Genomic DNA, 24,214 nt, shown 5'->3' with positions numbered 1-24,214 from the left:
TAGATGGATAATCAGGGTACAATTTGTATTTACTGGATTATAGAAAATTGTCCAAACTGTTAAGTTCAATGAAAGCATATTCTCATCTTTCTCCTGCAAAAGATTTAAAAGCAATTAAATATCCAAGGATGGCCCCAAAGCTCCTGAAGAAATAGCAGAGCTTTCATAATCTGATAGATTTCATACAACTTCACTCTACAAAAAAAAAAAAAAAAAGGTTGCAGAGTTAAAAAAAAAAAATCATTAGTGTAAAAAAGAAACACCAGTGTCTCCATTTCCCTTTAGGAAACTGAACAAAGTTATTTTATTCTTCAGTCAGAAAAATCTCCTATAACAGCTAGAATCTTGGTACTAAGTATTTTCTGAAGCGGATGTCTTGTACTCTGGAAAAAGGGAAGATTTTTCTCCTATTTAACTACTTTCCAGTAAACTTCCTAACTTTCTGAGTAGTTGGAAGAATTATCTTACTACTTTACTGTTCAGGAAAAAAAAGAGAAGTCTGAAGATGCTTTTTTTTTTAAAGCTCTAGTCATAATAATAAAATACTATTATTACATATGCTTAAATGTTTGAGAATAAGGTTGATTATTTGTCAGTTCAGTACCTATAATTTTGCCCCCAGACAAAAAAGAGTATGTTGAGATGGTAGTTCTTGTCAATAACATACCTTTTGGAAACAGAAATGGAAGATCTCTACTGAGCAGTCAGTATGGGAAACAACAATACAGAACAGAATGGGGAATAAAGGAAATTGTTTACTTCTGTGTGAGTGCTGGTACTTCATAAAGTGAGACAGCCGTGCCCAACAAGACAAACATTTTACAGGTTTCTTCTGAACAAACTGGCTTTTGACATACTCATTAAAAGTGTAACACCGTTACATTTTTTAACAACTTCTATTATCCAAAAGCAGGCTTTGTGTAGTTTCTTTCCCAATCCATGTAGCTAAAGTGTCAGAAAAAGCCATTTATTTCCTCCTATGAATCCACAGCCCACAGTAGATTTTTGTTCTTTTAGCAAAAGAATGAAGGTAAGGCAATAGAGTGGAGCATAATCTTTCTGGTTTTATTTTCCTTTTTTTTTTTTTTTCTCCCCTTCTCTTTTTTTTTAAAAACTCCTAAGTTAGATGACTATTTTGGCACCCCTTTTAAGAGCACCTGCAAACAAAGTATCTGAAGTATCCACAAACTAATGAACACTAAAGTAACATTTTATCAAAACACTAAAAGTCCAATAACTTTTCCTCTGGTGGCAGGCCCTTTTTTTTCCTCCTCTCTATCAACTGGCCACAGTTACCTGTGGACTGAGTTTTCTGAGACCAATTAAACTGTTCACTCATCTCACTTAAGGATTTTCACTTTTTCCTGCCATAAGCCTTCAGGAAGAAGGGAAGAAAAAAAAACCCAAATCCTCCATCTTTCCTAAACTATGAAATCTTGATTTGATTCTTAGTAATTCTAACTCAGATTCTCATGGCATTGTTGAAGGTATGAAATGTTCAACTAAAACGATGAGATCAAAAAGGCATCTTTCAGAGCTTATAGACTCATTTGTCCACTGCCCTGCCAAGGGAGTGGAACAGTTGCCACTTCTTGGTCCTCATTTCTCTCCCTGAAAGTGAACAAATTAGTCTCAAACCAACATTCATCTCTTCCCTAAAAATTCCCTGGTGCTGAAAAATTCAGTCTCTCTTCAGACTGCCTCTCATCCAGAACATTTTTGTGTTCACTGCTCTTTCTCAAGGATAACCCTAACAGAAGCTGAAAAAGCTTAATGCCAGAAGAGAAATATCTACCGCACCATGATTTCAGTCTTAATATTTTTGTGCCTGGAAAGTTTCTCTGCTCCATCACTGCTCAATGCTCTTTGCAGGTTGACCTCGGAAACACACAGGATGAGACAGTTTTGCTTCCATTCCAGAAATCCGAGTGGAAGCAAATGTCAAGGACATTATTTTCTCTGAGAAGGAAGGATGTTATATTAAACAGTTATTATTTGAGGCTATGTATTATTCCAGGTGGTATCCATTTTCATTCAGACCACTAATAGAGACCATCGAAGATTAATACTAGCAACTGAAATTACTTTATGTCACCATCTAAATTTTGTAAACGCAAAAGGTGTGTGAACTGCCCAAAGATGGATGGATGTTTAGCCTTAATGCTTCTAGCATCAAGGCTAGATTCTTGCAATATTTTCTACACTGGCATATCTCTCATTCCTCATTTTTTGGCACATAGTCTTCAAATGAGGGACACACTTAAAGGTCATCAAGTTTCTAATCACTAGGAATAAGATTTTCCAAACACCTACTCCACTACCTCCTGTAAACAGGACAATGCTCCATCATACCAGTTCCAAAGCTGAAGAGTGCCCTAAGAGTTCCAAAATAAGACACATAAAAAGCACAACTCCTCTGTTAATATCACTATTCAGATGTAGTTGGAATGTCTTAAAGCAACTAATGAAGCCTGCCAGAAGAATTAATCTGAAGAAACTATTAGATAGTGAGAGGGATATTTTAAGGATGTCATGCTCCCTTTGGTTTTGACTCTGAAGGACTTCCTATTGAAACACAGTGTTTAACAGCCTCCTAGAACTGTATACTATTTGATCCATTCCATACAGTTTAGTGTCTCATAACTAGAGGATAAAGTGGAAAAATTTGTAACAAGAGTTACCTGCAATTAAGAAGAGAGAGGAGATAAAGGGAGGGAAGAAGATCTATCTAGATGTCTTTCATGTGGAAAAACTGGCCTGTAATTAAACCGACTCCATCAATGTGAGAGACTAAGCCTTGGTCCCGATGCTGTCTTCTCAGGCAGATCTGTGTCTAGAAAGGCAATGGTTTAATTTATATAGAAACCAAATGTATTTCTCATTACGAAACTCCTGGATTATTTTCGTAACTATCTCAGATGGTTCTCAAATAGGTTATTTCCTACACAAGCATTTTTCTGAATGATACCCAATTACTGAGTAGCATCATGTCACTATTTTCGTGAAAACCTTCAGAAAAGGATTCAGAAAAAACACTGAATATTAAAATTTGGAGTAGTCCCTGACCATTTCTTGCTAGCTAATACTGGTTTATTTTGTTAATTCCAATTCCTTAAGATGCCTGTCTTGCTTTTGTTGGGAAATCTCCAAAGACAAGTCAGATAATATAGAATTTTCATTGTTATCTCCCTACAAGGTGATTCAGTCTCTTTCACTTTAGGGACTGGGGAGGTAGCAGAAATGTTCAGTCCTAAAAGTACCTTATGTTTAATCAGCCAAGAAACTCTCTCAATTGACCATATGACAATTTAGTTTGCTTCATTATTGCTATTTCACTGATTGGGTTAAAGAAAAAAAAGGTAATAGAATCCCAAAAAGGTGATCCCCAAAAGATACACCACTAAAGGAACGAAACAGTATAGATGCTGATCCCCTATTTCAGAAAGAGAGATGCAGGAAGTGGTAGAGGAGAGGGGGAATTTGATGAATTTCTTCCCTCAAACAAGCGTAAAACCTACATGCAAATACTAAAGAATAGTGTGAAAAAAGCATCACCAACACTGCGTGAACAGTGAAGACAATGTATTATCTCTAAATAGCTGTATTAATCTCAATGTCATTATTCGTACACATCTGTAGATATACATGCACCTACACCTAAAAAAGAGAGCTTCTACCAAATTCAAATGCTGCATTCAGTCTTTGCACTTGATAGGTGGTCAATGAGTAGCCTAGTATCTGTCACTTCTATTGCAAGATCATCCATCATGAATTGCCTTGGTATGAGGGAAAAGTATGTATTATCCAATAAAAATTATTACAGTAATTACAAAGTTCTTGCAGAAATCTAACATTATATTATGCAACAGAATTCTGCACATGCCATTTCATGTCTTTGTATTTTGGGGAAGGGGGTGGGCTCTCTGTTTTTAAACAATTCTGGCCCCTTTGTAGTATAGTCGAATGTTGCTTTGGATATTAAATTGAGAATTTATCTTAAATGGAAACAAACAACTTCGCTAAAAATTAGACATTTATGACTTGCAAATTACAGATACTAATTATTTTCAGTATATACAATTATGATATTCTCAAGAGGTATTAATTTTGGGACAGATGTGCTTTCATCATGTAATTTGGAAATTAAGTTACACTCTCACGTATGGGAACTCAGAAGTCTGAATTTGTGTAAAGATAGGATTGATAGAAAGGAATTTTGTATTGCTAATTTTCTTTCTCTCCCACTTCCTCGCCCTTTTTCTCTCTGATGAGAGTGTGGCCAGCAATCCTCACAGCTGGGTTGCCTTGCACTCAAAGGAATGGGGGCTGACTGCAGAGCTGATGAGGATACACTTCCACTTGACTCCACCTCCTACTTTGTCCTTTCAGATAATTCTTCCAAATCCAGTAACTTCTAAAAATTTAAACAATAATTAAGATGTATCAACTGTAAAATATGCACACTGCTAAATACTTCAATACGTTCACAGCAGAGTGCAGAATTGAAGTGTTACTAATGCTAACATCTCAAAAAAGACATTAAAAATACACATAAGCCAAACTGAAGACTACATAAAATTCCATCAAATGAGGGTAAAAGGAAGAACATTGCCACACCGACCATATTTTCATTAGGAAGGCATACTATTACAAAAACGCTCTCCAACATGTACATACCTACAATCTTCAAAGACAAGGTGTGACAAGTGACAAAGGGAAAAAAAAAAAAACACAAGAAAAATACCAGTTAAATAAATCTCTGGGATGATACTGTTGTTGAGTATATGTATTAATTAAAAGAAACCTATTTGAGAGTTCATACTTTCTTGTTTTCCACCATTTGAACTGTAGCCACCAATGCAAAAAGGGAAAAGACAAGAAGTATTGCTTTCTAGTCCAGTATAAAAAAAAAATCTTACCTTCAAACATCAGTATTTTGTTTATATTATTCCATAGGCAGCTGAAGATACAAGATACTCAGAGTATCTGCTACAAGTCGGAAACTGAGATTTTTATTTTCAGTCACTGCATAAACATTTCTATCTGGAGATCTTTAGAGACAGATGTGGATTTTTCATGTCTCTCTTCCAGATGCCATTTACAAAGATAATAATTTTGTTCAGGTGAAAAGGAAAACATCTACTTGTCAAATTCTGCAGAGCCTTAATTTTCATGTAGAAACCTGGTAAACCTTTGGAAAGCCTCAGAAATGTTTCTCATACATTTGTGGATTCAAAGCCTAACATAATCTACTAGGGCTGAAGATGCTTAGATAGCTGAAACTCTTCAGATGAAAGTGAACAAGATTGTCACTTAGCTGCTCTAACATTTTTAGCAGAACTACACAGGTGATTTTTTCCTGTTACAGGATGCTGCAGCTGTGAGTAGACCGATGAGACAATGACCTTCTGCAAGGCATGGAAACAGGGAAGGGAGGTTCATCTTTAGCAATAAAAAGGCCTTTAAAACACTGAGCCATTACAGAATCCATGGGACAACAGCACAGAGTTGCCACATCATCAGGCCTAATTTGAAAAAACAAAACAAAACAAACCAGCACAAAGTCCTATGTTCATATGAATAACAGTATTAGAGCAACTGATGTTCAGTAAAAAGTAGGAATAAAGACTATCAGTAGATGTCATATAGTGAAATATAATCTGAAGACAAATCTAGCCAACCTGACTGAGAAGCTTCAAAGACTGTGTCAAGACACATACACATAGGACGTTACGTAAGGACCAACACTTGTTAAAGAGCACAGCTCTACTAGGTGATTAGATATTGGAATAAGGTTCTGCACTCAAATCATACTATCTTCCAAAGTAGGCATCCAAAGCAGTTACTGCCTTAATGCCTGGGAATGGAAAAAAAAAAAAAAAGCACCTGCCTCCACTTGTATCCACTGAAGGAAATACTACCACTCTGTAGAAAACAGAGACTGTTGCACATGCAAGAAACTGACTTCTGAAGAAAGATGATGAAGCAAATGCAAAACCCTTTTTACGAAGCCATGTCTAACATAATGCTGTTTCAACATTTCTCCTGCAGATGGGAATATTCTCACTTAAAATGAAGTAACATCTCTTCTTCATCTCAGACGAAAACTTCACTGGCTCTTGAAACTGTTTCTCTTAGACAAATCTGTAGAAGTACAGGTTTCATGAGTCAAGAGGAGCAACAAACATCAATTCTAACACAGCACAGCTTGCTAGAATTGAACCTGGTGTTTCCCAGGATTTAGGAAATCTTATACGCATTCTGTTGCATTATCTCTGGTACTGCTTAGACTTCTCTTGGACACTGTAAAGGAAAAAATAATTCCCTGGAAGTCTCATTGAACTATGGGGTTGCCTTTCCCACCACCAAGTATATGAATGAAGACACAAAAGTAAAGGAGTTTAGCTAAACAGTGCCGCCAAGACTCATTGCTCCGAGGTTTTTTTCACACATATAACTTAATTCCAGGGAGCAAGTTGAAAGATTTGAACTACTCCATTGAGATCTGTTCAATCCATGAACGCTTAATGCATTAATCCATTTTCTCTTCCTGTGCCAAATACTAAATAACGTCAGGAACTAAACAGTTTTAGTTTGAAATAAGCTGAATAAAAGTTTTTGAAATAACGTCCTAACTACAAAGCTTCTATATGATGAGATTTTGAATACTGAAATCACCTTCTATTAAAGAATATCTTATTTAATTTTTCTAAGAGTGTTTTACTGAGAAATAGAGAAGTGACTAAACATTACTGGAAATATTTTTTGACAATTTTAACTGCTTTCAAACCAAAAATGAAAATAATTCTTTTAACATCTAACGGTAGGAAAAAAGGAACACCTGCAGGACCCACTCCCACTATGCCAAGAAAGAGCATACTGAGGGGAACACTGAACTTTTTTTGTATGCCTTCTGTTGCCTCCCAACCCCCATTTTGCTTATTCAATAGTCTTCAGGAATGAGAATGATCAAAGACAGCATCAAACAAAAATGTGAATAAAAAGGTAATTGTATTTAAAATATTTTGGTTTCCCAAATATTATAAAACTTACTTTAAGCTTTCTTTTGAAGCTGAAGGCAGATTAATAATAAAGACCAAGAAATTTTGGGATTAGTAACTTAAGATTTCTTAGAATTACTATAGAACATTCCAGATTTTGGTCTTTCCTACGCTCATTCATCTCTGAACTGTCACTTAAAAAAAAAAAAAAGACTAAGAGCAAGCCATTCTCACTTCATAAAAATCAATCAGCATTAGACCACAGGTTTTGGTATTATTAGTGACTTCTAAGAAAATGTTTCTGATGAGCACATCATTTTTAGGTCATGAACGTCAAACAAACTTATCCTTGTGAAAAGAACCTTGTCTTGTGAAAATGTGGTCTCTTCATCTTCAGACTTTAACTTTGGTTCTCCTGAGGGATGCAAGATGCTTCAGAGCTGTAAGCATTTTTAATTATGCAAACAGCAACCAGCGTCAAGTACTCAAGGCCAACAGACCTTGTTGACTTTTGCAAGCTGGCTATAACATGTTCTCTATTAAAAGTTTCTGTAGAATAATACATACTTAATCTGGTTTGATATTTCAATAATTTGTTGTTCAAGTTACTGTAGTACTGGGCATTAATTGTATCTAAATTCCACATGAAGTCATGGCTTTAAAACTTACTTTAAGCCTTAATTAGTTTACTGGACTTCTGCTTCTTGTAATGTCTCTAATTAGAGATTAGTGGGATACTTTCCCATCACAAATTTAAATTGAACTTAACAAAAACCTAGAGCAGATTTAAAATGGCTCTCAAACTACAGTAAAAAGATTAACATCTATACTTTCAAGATCAGTGATTTGTCATAAATTCTCTTGTGACTCATGATTTGCTATTAAAATATTTTCACAAGAGGTGAATCTGACATAGCTATAGAGCATCTATAGCACTTCTGTTAGCTCAGGGTATTCAAAGGAGAGCGCATATACTCCCTTTCTTTCAAAGTGCTTGCTCAGGTACTATTTGTAATGCAGTTGTGGCAGATATCTCCATAGGCTGCACAGATTCGCCCAAGATTTTAAACTCTTGGCTACAGAATCTCTTAAATACTACTACTAGCAAATCAAAGCTACATACTTCGCAGTCAGTTTAAAGCCAAATCAGACACATAAAGCTGCAACCATATCTCTATACTGCAGCACAAACATGCTCTTCAAGTGTTGCCAAAATTCATCATTGTTTCGACTAAGGCAACAGATCAGTTCCAACAGAGTACCTTCAAAGACACTGCTTTCTGTAATCCTCTGAAGACAGCAACATCTTGTTATTAGATGAGTGATTCAATCACCTAGGCAAACATTACACACTTGGTGGCAATCATAAACATGACCATATTTAGCTCTGGGCACACTTCCTGCAACATGATCTTCACAACATGGCCATTTATAAGCCTAAGCAGACAAATTATTGTGATAATAAGCCCTTACATTCCTGCATTCTACCTACAGAGGAAATTACAAAGTTAGTTTTACTCTATTGAAGCAATCCCCATTTCTTAGAACCTGTTCTATGTAGTGGCCAGCCTGGGGAGCCTTCTCTGTACAGAGCCGAGACAGTTACCTACCATCATTAAGTCCGCTCTGGCAAGATACCAGTCTGTGGACTAAGCACTAGGAAAAATCAACAGTAAATAGACAGTGCTCCTTTGCTTATGTTCACTTCTTCTCAGTGGCTAAAATTCAGAGTGCAGAGAGTCACAATTAGCTTCATTCAACCATGAGTGAGACGGATGCGTGTCCGTCATGGCTAGTAAAATCCAATGAAGACAGTTAAACTCTTTGTAAAGGCATATCGATCATTACTTTGAAACACTTCACTAAAAATCATATTGATGCTCTAAGTCTAAAACAAACAATTCCTTTACAGGGCAGATCACGGAGAAGTTGCAGTAATAGTGAATCAATTCCAGTTAGATGTTATGAGTGCTGTGACAAAGAACCGCTTACTCATCCTCAAAATGCACTACACATAGTGACCTAAAGGTTATCTTTTATTATTCAAAAAACAAAAATTATCTCAGAAAGACAGATGTATAATGATTTCAATACGGTAGAATACTGACTGCTCTGTTCAGTAATTAAGATATTTCTACTTTCCTCCTGGTTAACCCATCTGTCAAACTCAATCAAAGAAAGAATCAGAAAATGCTACCATTGAAGGGAGGAGAAAACTTGATAATCTGGTGGCAGTGTCCTCTCCATCTCTCAGATCCCCAGTAAACTGTGAAAGGAATTACATGTATCTTTTCTCTTTCACTCCAATTGCTCTCCATTCTGCCTTGACTTGGAAGCTTTCATTACTAAAAATAAAGACCTCCATTTCTGTATATATAAACCAAAATGACAGTGACACAAGTTCAAACTTGGAAAATACTCAGAAACACATTTACATACCAACAAGCAGGACTCAAAATAATCATTGGAGTTAATTTGACAGCAGAGTCTAGCCATCTGATTGTGACTACCATATCAATTGGTATCACAATTCCTTCTATTTTCTGTCCCTACCAACTAACTCTTCATCATATGCCCAGATACTTCTAGTACTATTAGTACAGCAATAAATAAAATACTGTACAACTGCCACTACTAAGCACCTTTCCGTCATGTCACTGCAACTTCTTACCCTGACCCACCCACCAAACAGAAAACCTTTCAATACATGACTGTTGTGAGAACATCATTACAAAAGTCATCACCATTGTCTACAATCATATTTTCACCTGTTCATGTGGTGTACACCTGTGGGTTGTTGGCAATACACTTGATTGAAGCATGGGAGATTCCAGGTTCATAACGAGCCCTATCATCTTTGTTCTCATGTGAATATGGCATGTAATCCCCAAACCTGTGTGAACGCTATTGCCTCTGACAATATCTTGTTTATAAATCTTTTACCGTTTTAAGTGCAAAATACTAATGCAAAACCCAAGAACATAAATAACAACAGTCAGAACAGCAATATATATATATATATAAAAAAAAATAATTCAAAGATCTTGAAAAGTGTACCAACATGCTTTTATACTGCGACCTAATGTGCAAGCAGTAGACCACCCCACCACAGGTAAGAAATGAGAAATTTTGAGGGCTATTGAACACTGAATTTTCGCAGCTGAACGGTATAAAGTTATTTAGCAGTGTTCAATAGGCTTCAAACTCACTTCTGTCTGTGGGTTACAGTAGTCCAGTAGAAAAAAAAACCCCTATAAATCAAAACCAGTGCAATACAGGTTGGACCAAGTCTTTTTCAATATTTTTAAAAACACTTTTAAAGTTTACATCATTTTACGCATTTAAAAAAACGTAACAAGATCTAAAGATGCCATATGCTATTAAATAGACAGCATATACAGAGCACCTATATAAAAACACATTTTAGTCCATAAATATACTACCAATACCAAAGGTGTGTATTTAAAAATGAAATTGAAAAACTGCTGCTTCAGGGACAACAGCTTCCCAGTCCAATCAGTCCAGTATGAATTTTGCAACCGCTCAAATGGCACATACAGTATATTAGGATTTTTTATTTAGTCCTTTTTAGTTGACAAAATCAATACCTCAACAGCTAAGTAAGATACAGGATTAATTTTACGTATTCAAATAACGCTGTTTACAGGGCTTTTTAAAGGGGGATCTAAGAGTTGGCATTTATTTAACCAAGTGCTCAAAAATAAGCATTTGAATATTCTAGTGCAAAACACAAAACAGTTTCCATTATAATAATTAGATCCACTTACTATAAATGAAACTACACTCCCCTTATGCACAGAAGCTGGTCAGTTTTTCCATTTATGCTTGCATATTTCAGCTTTCACCCATTCCCTAGTATGGATGTTTCATTGATGGCTGAGAGTAACACTTCAAAAATGAGCTAGCTAAACAAACTTCCCAGCAGCACTTGACAGAGCTACACCTATTCTTCCCCATTTCCAAAGCAGTACAGAATTAATTACCAGTTCTATGGATCTATTGTAAGTATAATAGACTAAAGAGCTATCACAGACACATTTATTGTAAAAGCACAATCCCAAGAGTGTCTAGTAGAGGGCCAAAACGATTAACACAAATGCTTTGTCAGATCAAAGATAAAACCTGCACCGCCCAATTGAGGAATGAATTAGAACAGTGGGTTATCTTTCAAATTAACCAGGGCAGTTAGTGAGGAAAATTTCATGAAAGTGTAATTCTTAGCCTTTGTGAATCCACACAGCAGGCATTCTGCCAGCTGACAAGATGATGAAATTTTCATGCTTAAAAAAGCCCTCTTCATTTCCCAATTTAGATTAGCTAGCGTTTCTCTCTCTTTTCATCTATTTGCTCTTCTGAAGCAGAATTAAAAAAAAAAAAAAATAGAAAGCACACAACAGGATCAATCTCTCATAGAATAATGCATTTCTGAAAAGAAATAAAATCTTCGTATGTCATTTTTTAGATATTTTTACAGTTAGGAGTAAGATTATAAGAACTAATACTGTTACTATCATTAAGAAATCTATACCTACTGGAGCAACGGTAGACGTTGTTTTGGAAGACATATAGATACAAAACATTTCAATGTTTGATATCAAAAGTTGACCGTGGAAACACAAAATTTTATATAAAGGTGAGTAACTTACAGAAACAATGGGATTGGAAGAGTATCGCTATCATATCTATTTATCAGTTTAATGTGCCAAAAAGGGCAAACAGGTTTACTACTTTTAGATTTTATGACACTCTCTCCCCCACTCCTAAATTTATGAAGTCACATAAAAAACAGCATTTCAACATGCAATGATCTTAAACACTTAATTTAAAAAAAAAAATCTGATTTAAACCTCACTGAAAAAAAAGTAAGCTTATTCATTTCAGTGAGCTGTGGATCAGGCTGAAAGGCTCTTGATAGGGCTGTCTTCATAAAAGGTAGCTCAAGGTAAAAATATTCATTTTTACATTTTATGTTTTTGTATGATGTGATATTTAAACAACATTCACACATCAGCAGTATCTAAAAAATATTAATTTTATTAACAGAGTGATAGTGTTAAACAACACATTTGTCTAGTTAATCAGTACTTCTGAGCCTTTCAGATACAACCACTACAATAAGAGACTGTTTAACAGGTCTCTCAAAGTTTCATCAAATGTCTTGTTCAGACAGTTCTTTGCCATACTACTTCTGGATTATAGGATTATATATATTAGTGCAAACATCTATTTGATGAATTTCAACTCCAGCTGTTATAGTCATTACAAGTACTTGATGAAAGGAATAAGCTAAAACTAAAGGCATCTCATTATTTAAGAGCTAAGAGAACAGAAAGTTTATTTGCCTAACTGTGTAGAAAGTCCTTTTTTGAAAGGAAAACTGTTGTGGAATTTGGAAGTTACTTTTTACAATGGAATGATATCACATTTCCAGTGTCTGAATGTCTTCCACAGTCAAAAAGTAGTTTTAAATCTTACTTTTAAACTAGTTAACTATAATTTTTCAGTACTAAAAATATAACCAAGTTTATAAAGCTTTTACTTACACGGACAAATATTTTGAAGGACATTTCCTTATCCTATATACCAAGTAGTAAAACACTTAATAGATTTTAATTCAAACATTTCACATCTTGATTCACACCACTTTTTGTTTCTTTTAAGACTTTTTTCCTGCTCTTAAATGTACCTTCCTTTGCTCATCAAATTTACTATTGCACATCTTATGTGCATGTTTTCTAGCACTTTCTAGCACTTTTTATGCCAGAAATGAGTTAGCACGTGACACTGTGTATTGTCATAATATACATACCTTAAATCTAAAAAAGTTAATCAGAAGCAACTTCTACACTAAAGCAGTTTGTGTAATCATATTACTTTGACACAGTGTCTAAAAACACACAGTATTACTTATCTATCCCTAACCTTGTGAAATATTGTCTGAATTTATATAGGCTAAGATTTGTGCTCCTTTTGATGCAAAGACTTCAAGAGAAGTATTTATACAATCAGAAATTATTATACTTCCAGAAAAGAGCTTAGAAAACACTTACCTACAATTGCAGTAAGAACTAATATAGAAGATGACACAAAACACACGCTTAGTTTTAAAAGACAATGATAATTCTTAGTATTGTAGCTGCTGTTTGCAAGAGTATTTTGTAATACTTAAGAAAACACACCACATCCTAGGTAAGCCACTATTATATCGCCCAAATTTTCAAAAACAACTATGTTTTTGAGTGTATTAAAGGTTATGAACACCCAAAGGTTATGAGTGCCTTCAAAATTGATGTCCACCCTTCAGCTGTGAAAAAAAGGAATAATAGGACAATAAAAAAGGCAGGTAGGCAATAGGGTGAGAAGATCTATGAAAATCTGAACAAAATAGCTAGTTGCTATTTCAGGAAATGTTTTCAGCACATTAGAGATGCAAAACACACTGAATTAATTTTAAAATTATGGTAGTGGGTTTTTTTCCTAACGAGTCGCCAATTTGGATGCTGCAAAGATGGGAGTTTCAATGACTACACAATTTCCCACTTCCTCAATAACACGCAAAGCTGACCACTACCATTTCCACTTTGGATTTCTTGCACTGTCTCCCCTCAAGAGAATTAATTAACTACTAATCTTTCTCCTCTTTTCTCCCCTTCCCAATCATTATGAAGAAAGATTCATTGATTTCTGTTCCTATTGCCCTTCAAAGAAGTTTTACCGAGAAAACTGAGATACATTCAGTTTTCTTTTTCACGATTAACACAATATACATCAGTTTGAGTTGGACAAAGAGAATCAGATTTCAGTTACATAAGAAATTGATATCTGCGTATTTGATAGGTTTTATAGATTTTTCTCAAAAGCATTAAGATAATCAACCGCACTTTTTTGTCTAAAATTCTGGAAAACAAGAACTACTACATCTGTAATAATGCTGACACATAGATACAAAAATTTAGATACATCTGACTGTCTTAAGACTGTGAAAACAAGCATTCTAAATTGGTATTTGAAATCATTAATTGATTGTTTTCTTTTAATAAAAGTGGGTTTTGACATTGCATGCTCTCATCTTGGGAGTTTAAAAAAAAAAGTAACACGATAGTCATTAAAAACTCTGCATCCCATTTCACATGACAATACTTCCACTGAATACTTACATTATAGTATTTTCTGATGTAGCGTCTAATATCCAACAATAACTTGTTGCTCATTTGAACCACATAGTTTAAAGGAGACTCTTCACATTCAGTCTTACTGCACCTTTGCAAGCTGGGTTCAATAAATTGTCCCTGAAAACAGAAGTGTAAAGCCAGCATAAATCACTACAACAGATAATGGTAGCAGATGTTATCACAGGAGTTTAGACACAATACTTATTTTTTAAAAACAATAATAGTCTCAAAGGGCCCCTAATGCCTAGGCCTTCTTTTCTCACATCATAGTTGGCCACACTCATATAAATACTTCTCTGATCTCCAGTTTCCCCATTCTCTTAATGAAAGGCCTTTTGGAGAACATGCTTCTTCAGCTGCTGCAAAGTTAGTAACTCAAAAAGTGACGGTGAGTAAAAAAAACCCCAAAATTAATCTACAGACAAATTATGCTCCCCTGTCTCCACTCAAAGAACATTGGTTAGTTGTTTTATCAGGGACATCAAAGTTCTGTCCAAGCCCCTCAATCAGAACACTGGCATCAACCTTATAGACACCAATTATGAAATTACCGAAAGGGCTGTAGAGACAAATGTCATTAAACAAGAACGACACAATCAACGTATATTTTCTCCAAGTACAAAGAACAGCTCTAACAGTTTTATACCATCTCATTCCTCCCACTTTGAAACCTTCTGAACACCAGATATTAAAATTTCAGAGTGATGCATGGACAGTTGAAATAAAGTTGGTAGAATTCTCATTAAAATAAGAACAACCTAGTAGGCTGGAGAGTTATACAACTTTCAGAAAACTCTCTTTCAAAGGTAAGACTTAGCTTTCGTGAGATACCTTGGCTAAAATCCCACTCACAACACAAAATCATTTCAGGTGGAATAGAGAACAAGGTATTTTTGTTTCATTTACGAGTTTCTTGGGTTGCTTGGTGGTTTTTTGCGGTTTTTTTTTTGTTTGGGTTTTGTTTTGGGTTTTTTTTTTTTTAAGGAGTTTGACATCCACTTCTCTTCAGTTAGCCCATCTGCAAGTTGTCAAGCCTACATGCAATTAACTATCTTACAGCTGTAATGAACAAAAGTCAAGGATACACAAAATATCATTCAATCTGTGTGTCTTTTCCTCTTACTTGCTTCCAAAGACTGCTTTATTTTGATTCAAAAAAATGCAAAACATCTGCTGTTTGTCCAAATTAACTTAAAATAATTACTTTTAATTTAGATAAAAGATTTATTTGCTCTCATTTTCAAGGTTTTCACTACTCTGAAGCTTGCTAATTTGCCAATGACTAATACATACATAACATCGCTGTAGAGTTAAATACTTGGCCCTGTTTCAAGTTGTCATCCAAGGTCAGAGATACATTTTTTGGCAGAACTTCTCCACAAGAATGTACCCCTATGACTCTTACATCCAGTACACAAAGACAGATGAAAGATACTGCAGAAAAACTTTACTGTCAAAAAGGGAGGTGGTATGTAGCAAGATAAACTCCCAAGTTTCAAAACCACTTTGTTCCAATTAATATGATTTAGAATAAGAAATTACCATTGCTATAGGAAAGCTTCATTAAATAGAGAACTGGAAGTTATTAAGGTGTTAAGATAAGGTTTCCTTAAAAAGTTACTGCAACAATCATTCATGATTGTGGGCAAACAGATTAATGAAGCCAGATAATCTCACATGATCTGCTAGACAACACAGTTGAAATGCAAAAATGGGAAAAATATTTCAACAGTATCCTTTTAGCAAATTTCTGTTCCAAAGCTATAAATAGCAGGACTCAATATGGTATCTTCTCCCACATCACATGAATCGTATCTGAAATGCCGTTCTCTGTAGAAGCATTTTTCTCCCTCCTCACCGATGAGCAGAAATGAAACAGAAAAAAAACCAACTAACCGAACCATCAAAGACATTGTCATAAATATTTTCTGTTCCACATTTCAGGCAGCAGAACTTGAATCTTTCACAATCCCTATATTTCTCCTCATCAGTGAGCTGAGCTGGGCCACCAACCAAGGCATCATTCTCCTCATCTTTATGGTAATGGTGATGGACTCTGAATTGGGTGGGATCCAGTCCTATTAATAAGAAACAAAAATTTCAAAAGACTAAGAGGTCAACCATGCAAGTAGGCTCATTTTTCATACGCTTGGTGAAGCAGATTCGAAAGAAAGTTACAAAATGTAAATTCAGAAGCTTAAAAATCTCTCCTTAGGAAAACTTCCTCTATCAGGCATAAATACATTTTACAACTTTTAACCACAAATAAAGGTTCACAAAACATGAAGAAATCTTCTTACTTATCTTCTTACACAAGATTGCTTTATAAATAAAACAAGCACGCTGCATTATCATGGGAGTATGCAGCAGAACATTTTGTTTCTGAGGAAACCACTCCTAACGGATGGCTTTATTGTTATTTTCTTCTTAAGTTACATTGAAAATATTTCAATAAAAATGTGCATCATTATTAAGAAACAGTCTTTAAATCAAAATGGCACCATTAAAACTGAAAACAGAGAATAAAAACCCCATTAAAGAAACAAGGGTGCACTGCTATTACCAACTCCTTCAAGTCCGTATACAACTGCCAACTCTGATTTCAATGCAGTGGTCGATTTCATTTTGGCTCAGTGGTTAACAGCATGTAGGTTTCAATCTAATGCACTGGTTAAAATTCAGCAGCAGCATTTAAAACGGCAGCACTGGAGACAAAATGCTGTATTTTTGATTGCCAGAACTCAAGATTTTCAACAAATAAATACACAAAAGAGATTCTAAAAATACCGATTCAACCACAAATAAGTAAATAAGCAAGCAAGCACGAAGTTCACTGTCCTAGGAATAAGACTACCAAAGTAAACTTAATAAAAATCCACATTTTTTTTCATCCTTTGTCATGTGCAACCTTTTAACACTCCGAATATTGTATTTACAGGTTTTATTTGTTAACTACAGCAAATAGTACATGCTAGAAAAAAAAAAAATTAACTGAATGGGTATGTAGAAGAAAACATCCAGAAAACTATGGCTTACTTCAAGAAGATGAAAGAGAAGCACTTTAAAAAATACTGTAAAGAAAGACTAACTAAACCAAGTAACAACAACCTTGTATTAACACATCTCATGTTAATTTCAGTAACAAATATAGTAATTATTATAGAAAGAATAAAAAAAGATTACAAATAGAAAGTGAAGCCAGATTTTACCATTTTTCTTAACCTTACTATACAGTACCAGGACACTTAGACAATGCTTGGAAACAATTCACTTAAACTTGACAAATATTATTGCACATATAAACCAGTTGTGTTCTACAGGCAGATATAGACTGACTTCAAATAAAATGTTTGAGATGTGTGACTTCGCTATCACTAATTTGAATTTCTACTTTGCAATCATAAAACAAATTCAAGAACAAGGAATAATTCCACTGTTAAGTAGGTTTCTTTCATTCTAAATAGAATGGAAGTTTCACTAAAATTTAATTCATCTTCTCAATTTTAACTTTATAAAAAATGTGTATGTATAAAGGGTAACAATTCAACTCCAAGAGGTTCTTAAGTTTTTAATACAGTTCTACTCTATTCATTAAAAGGAAGAGCAAACAAATGTAAAACAATTGCTAATAGCTTATTTACACTCTAATACATATGGTACCGCCCCCAAGACTGTGGTATTTTCTTTAAGTTTTTTCTTTTTTTCTTTTCCTTTTTATTTTTTAAAATAGTAACATATTTGCTGTTTTAGAAAACAAAGTATGTTCTGCAACACATGGGAAGTAGACAAAAGGTTTAGAAAAGGAACTTGAGTTTATTACTAAGATTTTGCAAAAAATCAACTAAGTATGCAATAAGCTGGGTAAAATATAGTTATGGTGAATAAACCCAAAAACTCCATTTTATTCTGAGTTCAAAAGTGGGATGAAAAAACATTGTTGCAACTTTCCAATACAGGTGCCATTATAGCTCAGCTAGAAATCTATCTTTGGTTATTTACGAGACCACAAATATAGCGCAAAGTAGAGTTCACTAAATTAAACGAGGTAAATTCTGGTCTTTGGACAACTGTAGTTTTCCAATATTCCAACAAAATCAGTGACAGCAAATCAGCATCTGGCCATTTGGTGATAATTTAACAGGGAGAAAAAAAAGTTGTTCATTGGAAGAATTTAAAGACACATATATGTCTGAACTTTCTTAGTTGTTTTGGCTGGAGAAAACAACAGGAAAAATACTGTGAACTGTACATCTAACTTCTGGTGTGCAAACACCTCCAGTGAAATCAAAGGGACTAGAAATCAGGCTTTTAAAAAACATGCCTAATTTAATTATCTGGGGAACTGGGACCTAAATTATCTATTATCTTCTTTGAGGAATAGTTATTTGGTTCAATTAATCCATTTCAGCACAGTAACTGGTATCCTCTCAGACCAGGTCACTCTGGTCATATTACTTGGTAGGAAAAAGACCAAACCAGGGACTATCTGATCTGTGTGGGGAAAAAAATATCCTAGTTTTGGTAATTTTTACATGACTAGGATGAGACCAATCAGTGAACTTCTTTGAACTCTTTTTTTCTCATGAGATCAAGAAAAATCAAAAGGACTTAGACTTACTCTGATATGAAAATTTTCAGGGCTCTCACTAAATTACCTTCACCACAGGTTAAAGTTTTCCAGCCTCACCAAAATGACAAAGTGGTATACTTGACCAAAAAAAAAAAGTAACACTAAAAATACACTGATGAACGTAGTATGACAAAAACAAAAAGGACTCCTTCCTGAATTATTTAATAGAATTAATAAAACATTTACTACCAAGCAAGTAAGACAGGTCACTCGAGAAACTCTAAAAGGGTCAAACATTTTTTACTAATCGCAGTACTTTAAAATGAACATTGCTGCAGATCGCTTTCACACGCCATTCCAGGCTGACGCCTCTCCCCGCGCCTCAGGATCCCCAGAGAGCAGGAACGCAGCGAGGGAAGCACGTCCCCGAGCCTCAGCCGCCGGTCAGACACTTGGCAGCACGCTGGCCCGTTTCCCCGCCGATCGCTGAACAAAGCCCCGAGGGCTTTTCCCTGGATTCCGTATCTCAACCGCAGGTTGAAACGTCGGAAAGTTTCCATGCCTGCACCTTTGCCCGTTAGACATTTTGTGTGAGGCATGGAAACGGCAGCCGGTGCTGCCACCGCGAGGCTGCGCCCGCGCATTTCAGTCAGTCAGTCAGGGCGGAGCGGCGCGGCGGGGCCAAGGCCGGGGCCGGAGCCGGTGGCTCTGCCTGCCCGCCGAATCCAACGGCCAAGCCAAGGCTTCTGCCCTTGGGAAACATACGATTCTCGATTTTTCCAGAGATCCTGCTGCGCTGTGAGGCTCGCACGCCTCCTGGCCGAGGTCCGCAAAACGGCCTGTTGCAGCAGTCAGAACATGCCACGCACTTCAGCCACTCTACAGCACCCCGAGAAACGCCCCACCAGCTAGACCACAAACAGGAAAATTCATGCACACTTTGGGATTTAAGTAATAAACTATAAGTATTGTCATGAAGTTCCATCATTACTTTAACCTGAATTTCCATCATTCTCCTCTCATTTCACTCCCTAATAGGAGAAGATGGACTAAAAAAACAAAATCTGATGCAACTCCTGTGTGCCATGAGGAGAACACAACTGTTCTGGTCTCTGTCAGGACAGTCAGTCTGAACACCTGCTAAATACTACATTAAAAGGCATCTATGAAATGAGTCTTCCTAAAGAGGGAAAAAACCCCTGCCAATATATTTAAGGTGGGGAGTTTCCTTAAAGGAGCCGCTAACATGATAGAAGGAGGAACAACAGGTACTAGGAAGTACTCTTAATGAAAAACCTCATCCAGACCCAGTAATAACTCTAAAATTAAATAGCCTTCCTAAGAAATGCCCAAATGACAAGCCATCTGCACAGTACCGATGTGGACATCACGTAAGGCAGCAGCACGCATCTTTTTCTGAAGACCATGACACAGTCTAGGACAGCACTCAGCAACTTTCTTAATTGAGAGAAAATTATGTTATGCAGTAACAGCTACAAAAAAAATCCCATGGCTAAATGACTCTGCCTCCATAATGTTTTGATATTTTTGACAACACAGAAATAAGATGTGATTTTTCCTTGAGACAAGGAGCAGTATTGATGTATCAACAAAAAACCTTCTTACTTTCAATACATTAAGAGAATTGTTCTGCCAATACATTTGTTTTTACTTAAAAGCTACAGGTATCTTCAGGATGAAGTTAAGCAAGGTCTCCAAGCATTTAAGATGGATCAAATTTATTGAATTATGTTACTGATCTGATTGCACACTTAATTTCAGAAACCCTGACGATCTTCATCACACCACTTGTCCTCTAGAACTTCAAGAAAAATAGTGAATGCAGGAGTATGCCCATGAGGTTCTCGTTTTTATGAACAATGAACTTTTATCTCTCAAAGGCTAGGTAGATCCACTACAATGTCTGAAAACAAAGGCCATTTTCAGCTTTATTCCACAGTGAATAAAGATGATATTTAAGTTCTCTGGACTTTTTAGGTGTGGTTGCTTTTGTTCTCCGGTATCTAAAATATCTTAAAATAACTTACTTTGAGCACAGACAGAACAAAGAACTTTTCATCGTTTTGATATGAGCTGAGCTTCCCTAAGCAGAGTTCAATTTTATGTACTTGGACTAACATGGTGACATGTCAATAAAACACTCACTTTATAAAGACACTCTGTTAAACATGAAATGGAGGGTTTTTTCCTACAACTCTATAGTTGCAGAAATCTATTTCTACTCCCTATACAGAAACATACCCAGTGTAACACAACAAATCAGATCAGGTGGAGGAACACACAAACAATGAAAATGCAAACAAGTTTTGGTCCACCGAGATGACACTTAAGTATCCTCCAGAATACCAGTTTTCTTTTTCAGAACAGAAAAAATATACTCTTTTGCACAAGATAGGAAAAAATGCAGTTATTTGGATGTGTAACATGATGAAAATACTAACCAAAAAAGCCTGACTTTGCAACACAGAAAAGTAAACAGTTTTCATGTTTGCTTGTTTTAGCAAGCTGGCCTCCAGTATCTTCTTACATTTTTGTATCCTGTAAACTACTTCCAATTTCTTTGAAACAAAAATCACTTGACTATGTCTCCAGTACTGTTAAAAAAAAAAGCTGTAAGATAACTTCAGTTAGCAATGATTTATGTTCAACTCCAAATAAGTGCTGAATACGAAGACCTAAGTAGAGCAAAAAATTTGAAAAATATTTGACTTTACCCCCAAGCTGAATTTTGGTATTCCCAAGGAAACAAAGCTGGAGAAGGAGGTAACACTTTTACAGCCCAGAAAGGCAAAACTGAACACATATTTCAAATCTAAGATACATGCAGGTTTTCAGACAGACAATTGTGAACTATTAATAAACTCTCAGCTGCATGTTGCTATTATAGACCATAAAAGAAATTTTCATCTGGAACATACTATAGCCCAAAAAGTAGCACAGGCATTTGCAAACACTAGATGCTATCAAGTGGCACACAGTTCTTAAGATCTGGGCACTGAATTTAGATGCCTGAAAGGAGTCAGTCTTTTCTGAAAACCTGACCTGTTGTGAATAAGGAACAACTTCTGAATTTGAGCTTAACTCTGCAAGACTTAACAATCTTGGCCAAAGAATATAAATTAGCTTCACAAATCTTTCCTGTCTTTTACCTACATGAAGTACAAGTTTACCACCTATTTTAAACTGCTTCAACCTAACCAAGAGTGCTTGACCTTTTCAGTCAGGCATACCACATATTCCATTCTGGCATCAAAGATATGTTGTATATCAAGGCCCTGCCACATAAACATAATGATTTATATGGTCAGCCTGCATGTGTGAAGAAGGGCTGTCTGACACCTTCTCAAAGCACCAGAGCTGTTGAGGACAAACTGTAACATTGAATGCCTCCAAGAAACACCCTCACACCTCTCAGAAAAAGCAAAATTCCCGTCTTCTTTTTTTAAATTATTTTTAATTTTAATGGACAACTTGGAAATGGAGATAAAGCTGCATGTTATGCAGACTGTCTCAGAAAACGAAGATCCTTCATAACTACCACCCTTCTTGAGAAGCAACACAACAGTAACTTAATCGTACACGTTTTAAATGCAAACTGCAAGCTCACCATGAGCAGAAGCTCACGTGTAAGGAAGCTACAGAGAACCAGTGTTCCAGTGAACTGTCCCTAAGACACGACATTGCCAGTTGGTTTTAAGTGACCACATCCTCTATCTTGGCCATTGTCTAAACACAAAATGCTGAGGACTAACTCCTCCTTTGACCATTCCAAAGTTCTGAACAAAACCATTTCTGCAGGTCTGAAATTCCCGTACGGGCATAGGATCAAACAGGAGATTATTAAACTAACATGGTCTAAAACTGTCTAGAAAGTTCTGTCATGGGAAAGGACAGTCTTGCCAGGAACTCAGTAGCCAGGAAGATTTAACAACTTTTTCTGTGTCTTTGAAAAACAGTTTTAAAAAATAATGAACTAGATGTGGGATACAAATTACAAAGTTTCTATTTATCAAGGAGCACAATCACATCAGTTGGTGAATCACTTTTAGGGAAGAAACAACACTAAAAGGATTACAGGCACAGTGCTGTATTTTCATGGAAAGAGACCTGATAAGATTTTCAACACCTGTACTTCTTTCTAGGTAAGAAGCCCACGGAATGGAGAAAACGGGCAGAGTTGGGCAGAAAAATCTCCAATTCCTTTGACATCCTCTTAAAAGAGGGAAAACAACCCTAATAAGAGCAATTCCCTGTTGCTCATATGAATAAAATCTAATAGATTCTGTGGGTCAAGAGCATTCGTCACATTTTTAATAGCATTTTTTTAATGCCCGTTTCATTTCTTCATATGGAGAAGGCAAGACTGACTAGGGTTTTATGTTTCTCTTATCCACTAGGTCAGTTCCAGCAAATAAAACTCTTCGGCTTCCACTCAACTAAGAATGTATACCCTTTTGTTATAACTAGGTCCACTTTCTCCAGGGGAAGATGCTTGAGATGCTAGGATTTCTTTCTGGAAAAATGCTAGTTCTGGAGGCATGTTCCAGAACTACTTTAGCAACTTGGAAAATCTCAAAGACATACAATAGTACTGTAATTTATGAACGGTAAATTTTTGCAACTCTGAACAGGGATTGTAAGACTCAGCTCATGTTAATGAGCACCTTCTGAAAAATGGTATTCTGCAAGTCATAGAACTACACTTACAATCCAAGGTGCTTTCTATAGACTGTGTAACACAAGCTATTGTTCACTGTAAAAAGACTGATTTCAGTAAGCATTTCTGTTAAGAAACATAGAATAAAACTTCTCACTTTAGCTCTTGTAATTCTTTAAATAAACTGAATTTATAATACTTACCTAACCACGTTGCAATAAGAACAGAATCAATTCCCTCTATGGGTTCACATATTCTAGCAACTACTGGATGTATTTGCTGTGAAAGGTAGTACTGAGTATCAACAATAAGATTGTCTTGCTTTTGCAACTGTTCTGGAGCATATGCTCGCTGGCTGGCACTGAGATCTGATCCATCCTAAGACAGGAGACAAATAGGAAACGAAGTGTGAGAAAAGTAAAATCCACATTCAGTCTATACAAGGGATCACGCTTCAAATACTCTGCATTATTTTAACACAAAATTGTTACACAATCACTTTTCTTTTGGTTGATTTATTATGCATCCAATACAAATCCAGCAGTAGTAAAAAAAAATTGCATTGCTGATGCTGGCATCAACTAACAAGTTCAAGAATGTAAATCCAGCTTGTATTATTGGAGCCTACAAGTGCAAATCAGTAAGAGTAGACAGAGTAAACAGTCCCATCTGTCAATTCTGAAATGCACAATGAAAACACATTGTAACCATCAGTCTAGTTAAAAATACACAGAGGGCATGCATTTTGGATTCACTTTGTACTAAACTAGCA

At 35.8% G+C, this 24,214-nt stretch overlaps 1 protein-coding gene across 1 annotated transcript in view; it reads right to left on the bottom strand.

Annotated features, from left to right (window-relative positions):
- The window catches only part of POLA1 (DNA polymerase alpha 1, catalytic subunit), a 205,458-nt gene that overhangs the window by 99,192 nt on the left and 82,052 nt on the right, over positions 1 to 24,214 (bottom strand). The window contains exons 32-34 of the mRNA XM_061988595.1: positions 23,646 to 23,820; positions 16,091 to 16,272; positions 14,180 to 14,311 (exon numbers count right to left, since the gene is read on the bottom strand). Of these exons, the coding sequence (XP_061844579.1) occupies positions 14,180 to 14,311; positions 16,091 to 16,272; positions 23,646 to 23,820 (489 nt within the window). The remainder of the gene's footprint in view (positions 1 to 14,179; positions 14,312 to 16,090; positions 16,273 to 23,645; positions 23,821 to 24,214) is intronic.

Source organism: Colius striatus, chromosome 1, assembly GCF_028858725.1.
Source record: "Colius striatus isolate bColStr4 chromosome 1, bColStr4.1.hap1, whole genome shotgun sequence".
Classification (NCBI taxonomy): Eukaryota; Metazoa; Chordata; class Aves; order Coliiformes; family Coliidae; genus Colius; species Colius striatus.
Note: the sequence above shows the minus strand (reverse complement) of the source record. Positions and strands in the feature narration are given on the sequence as shown.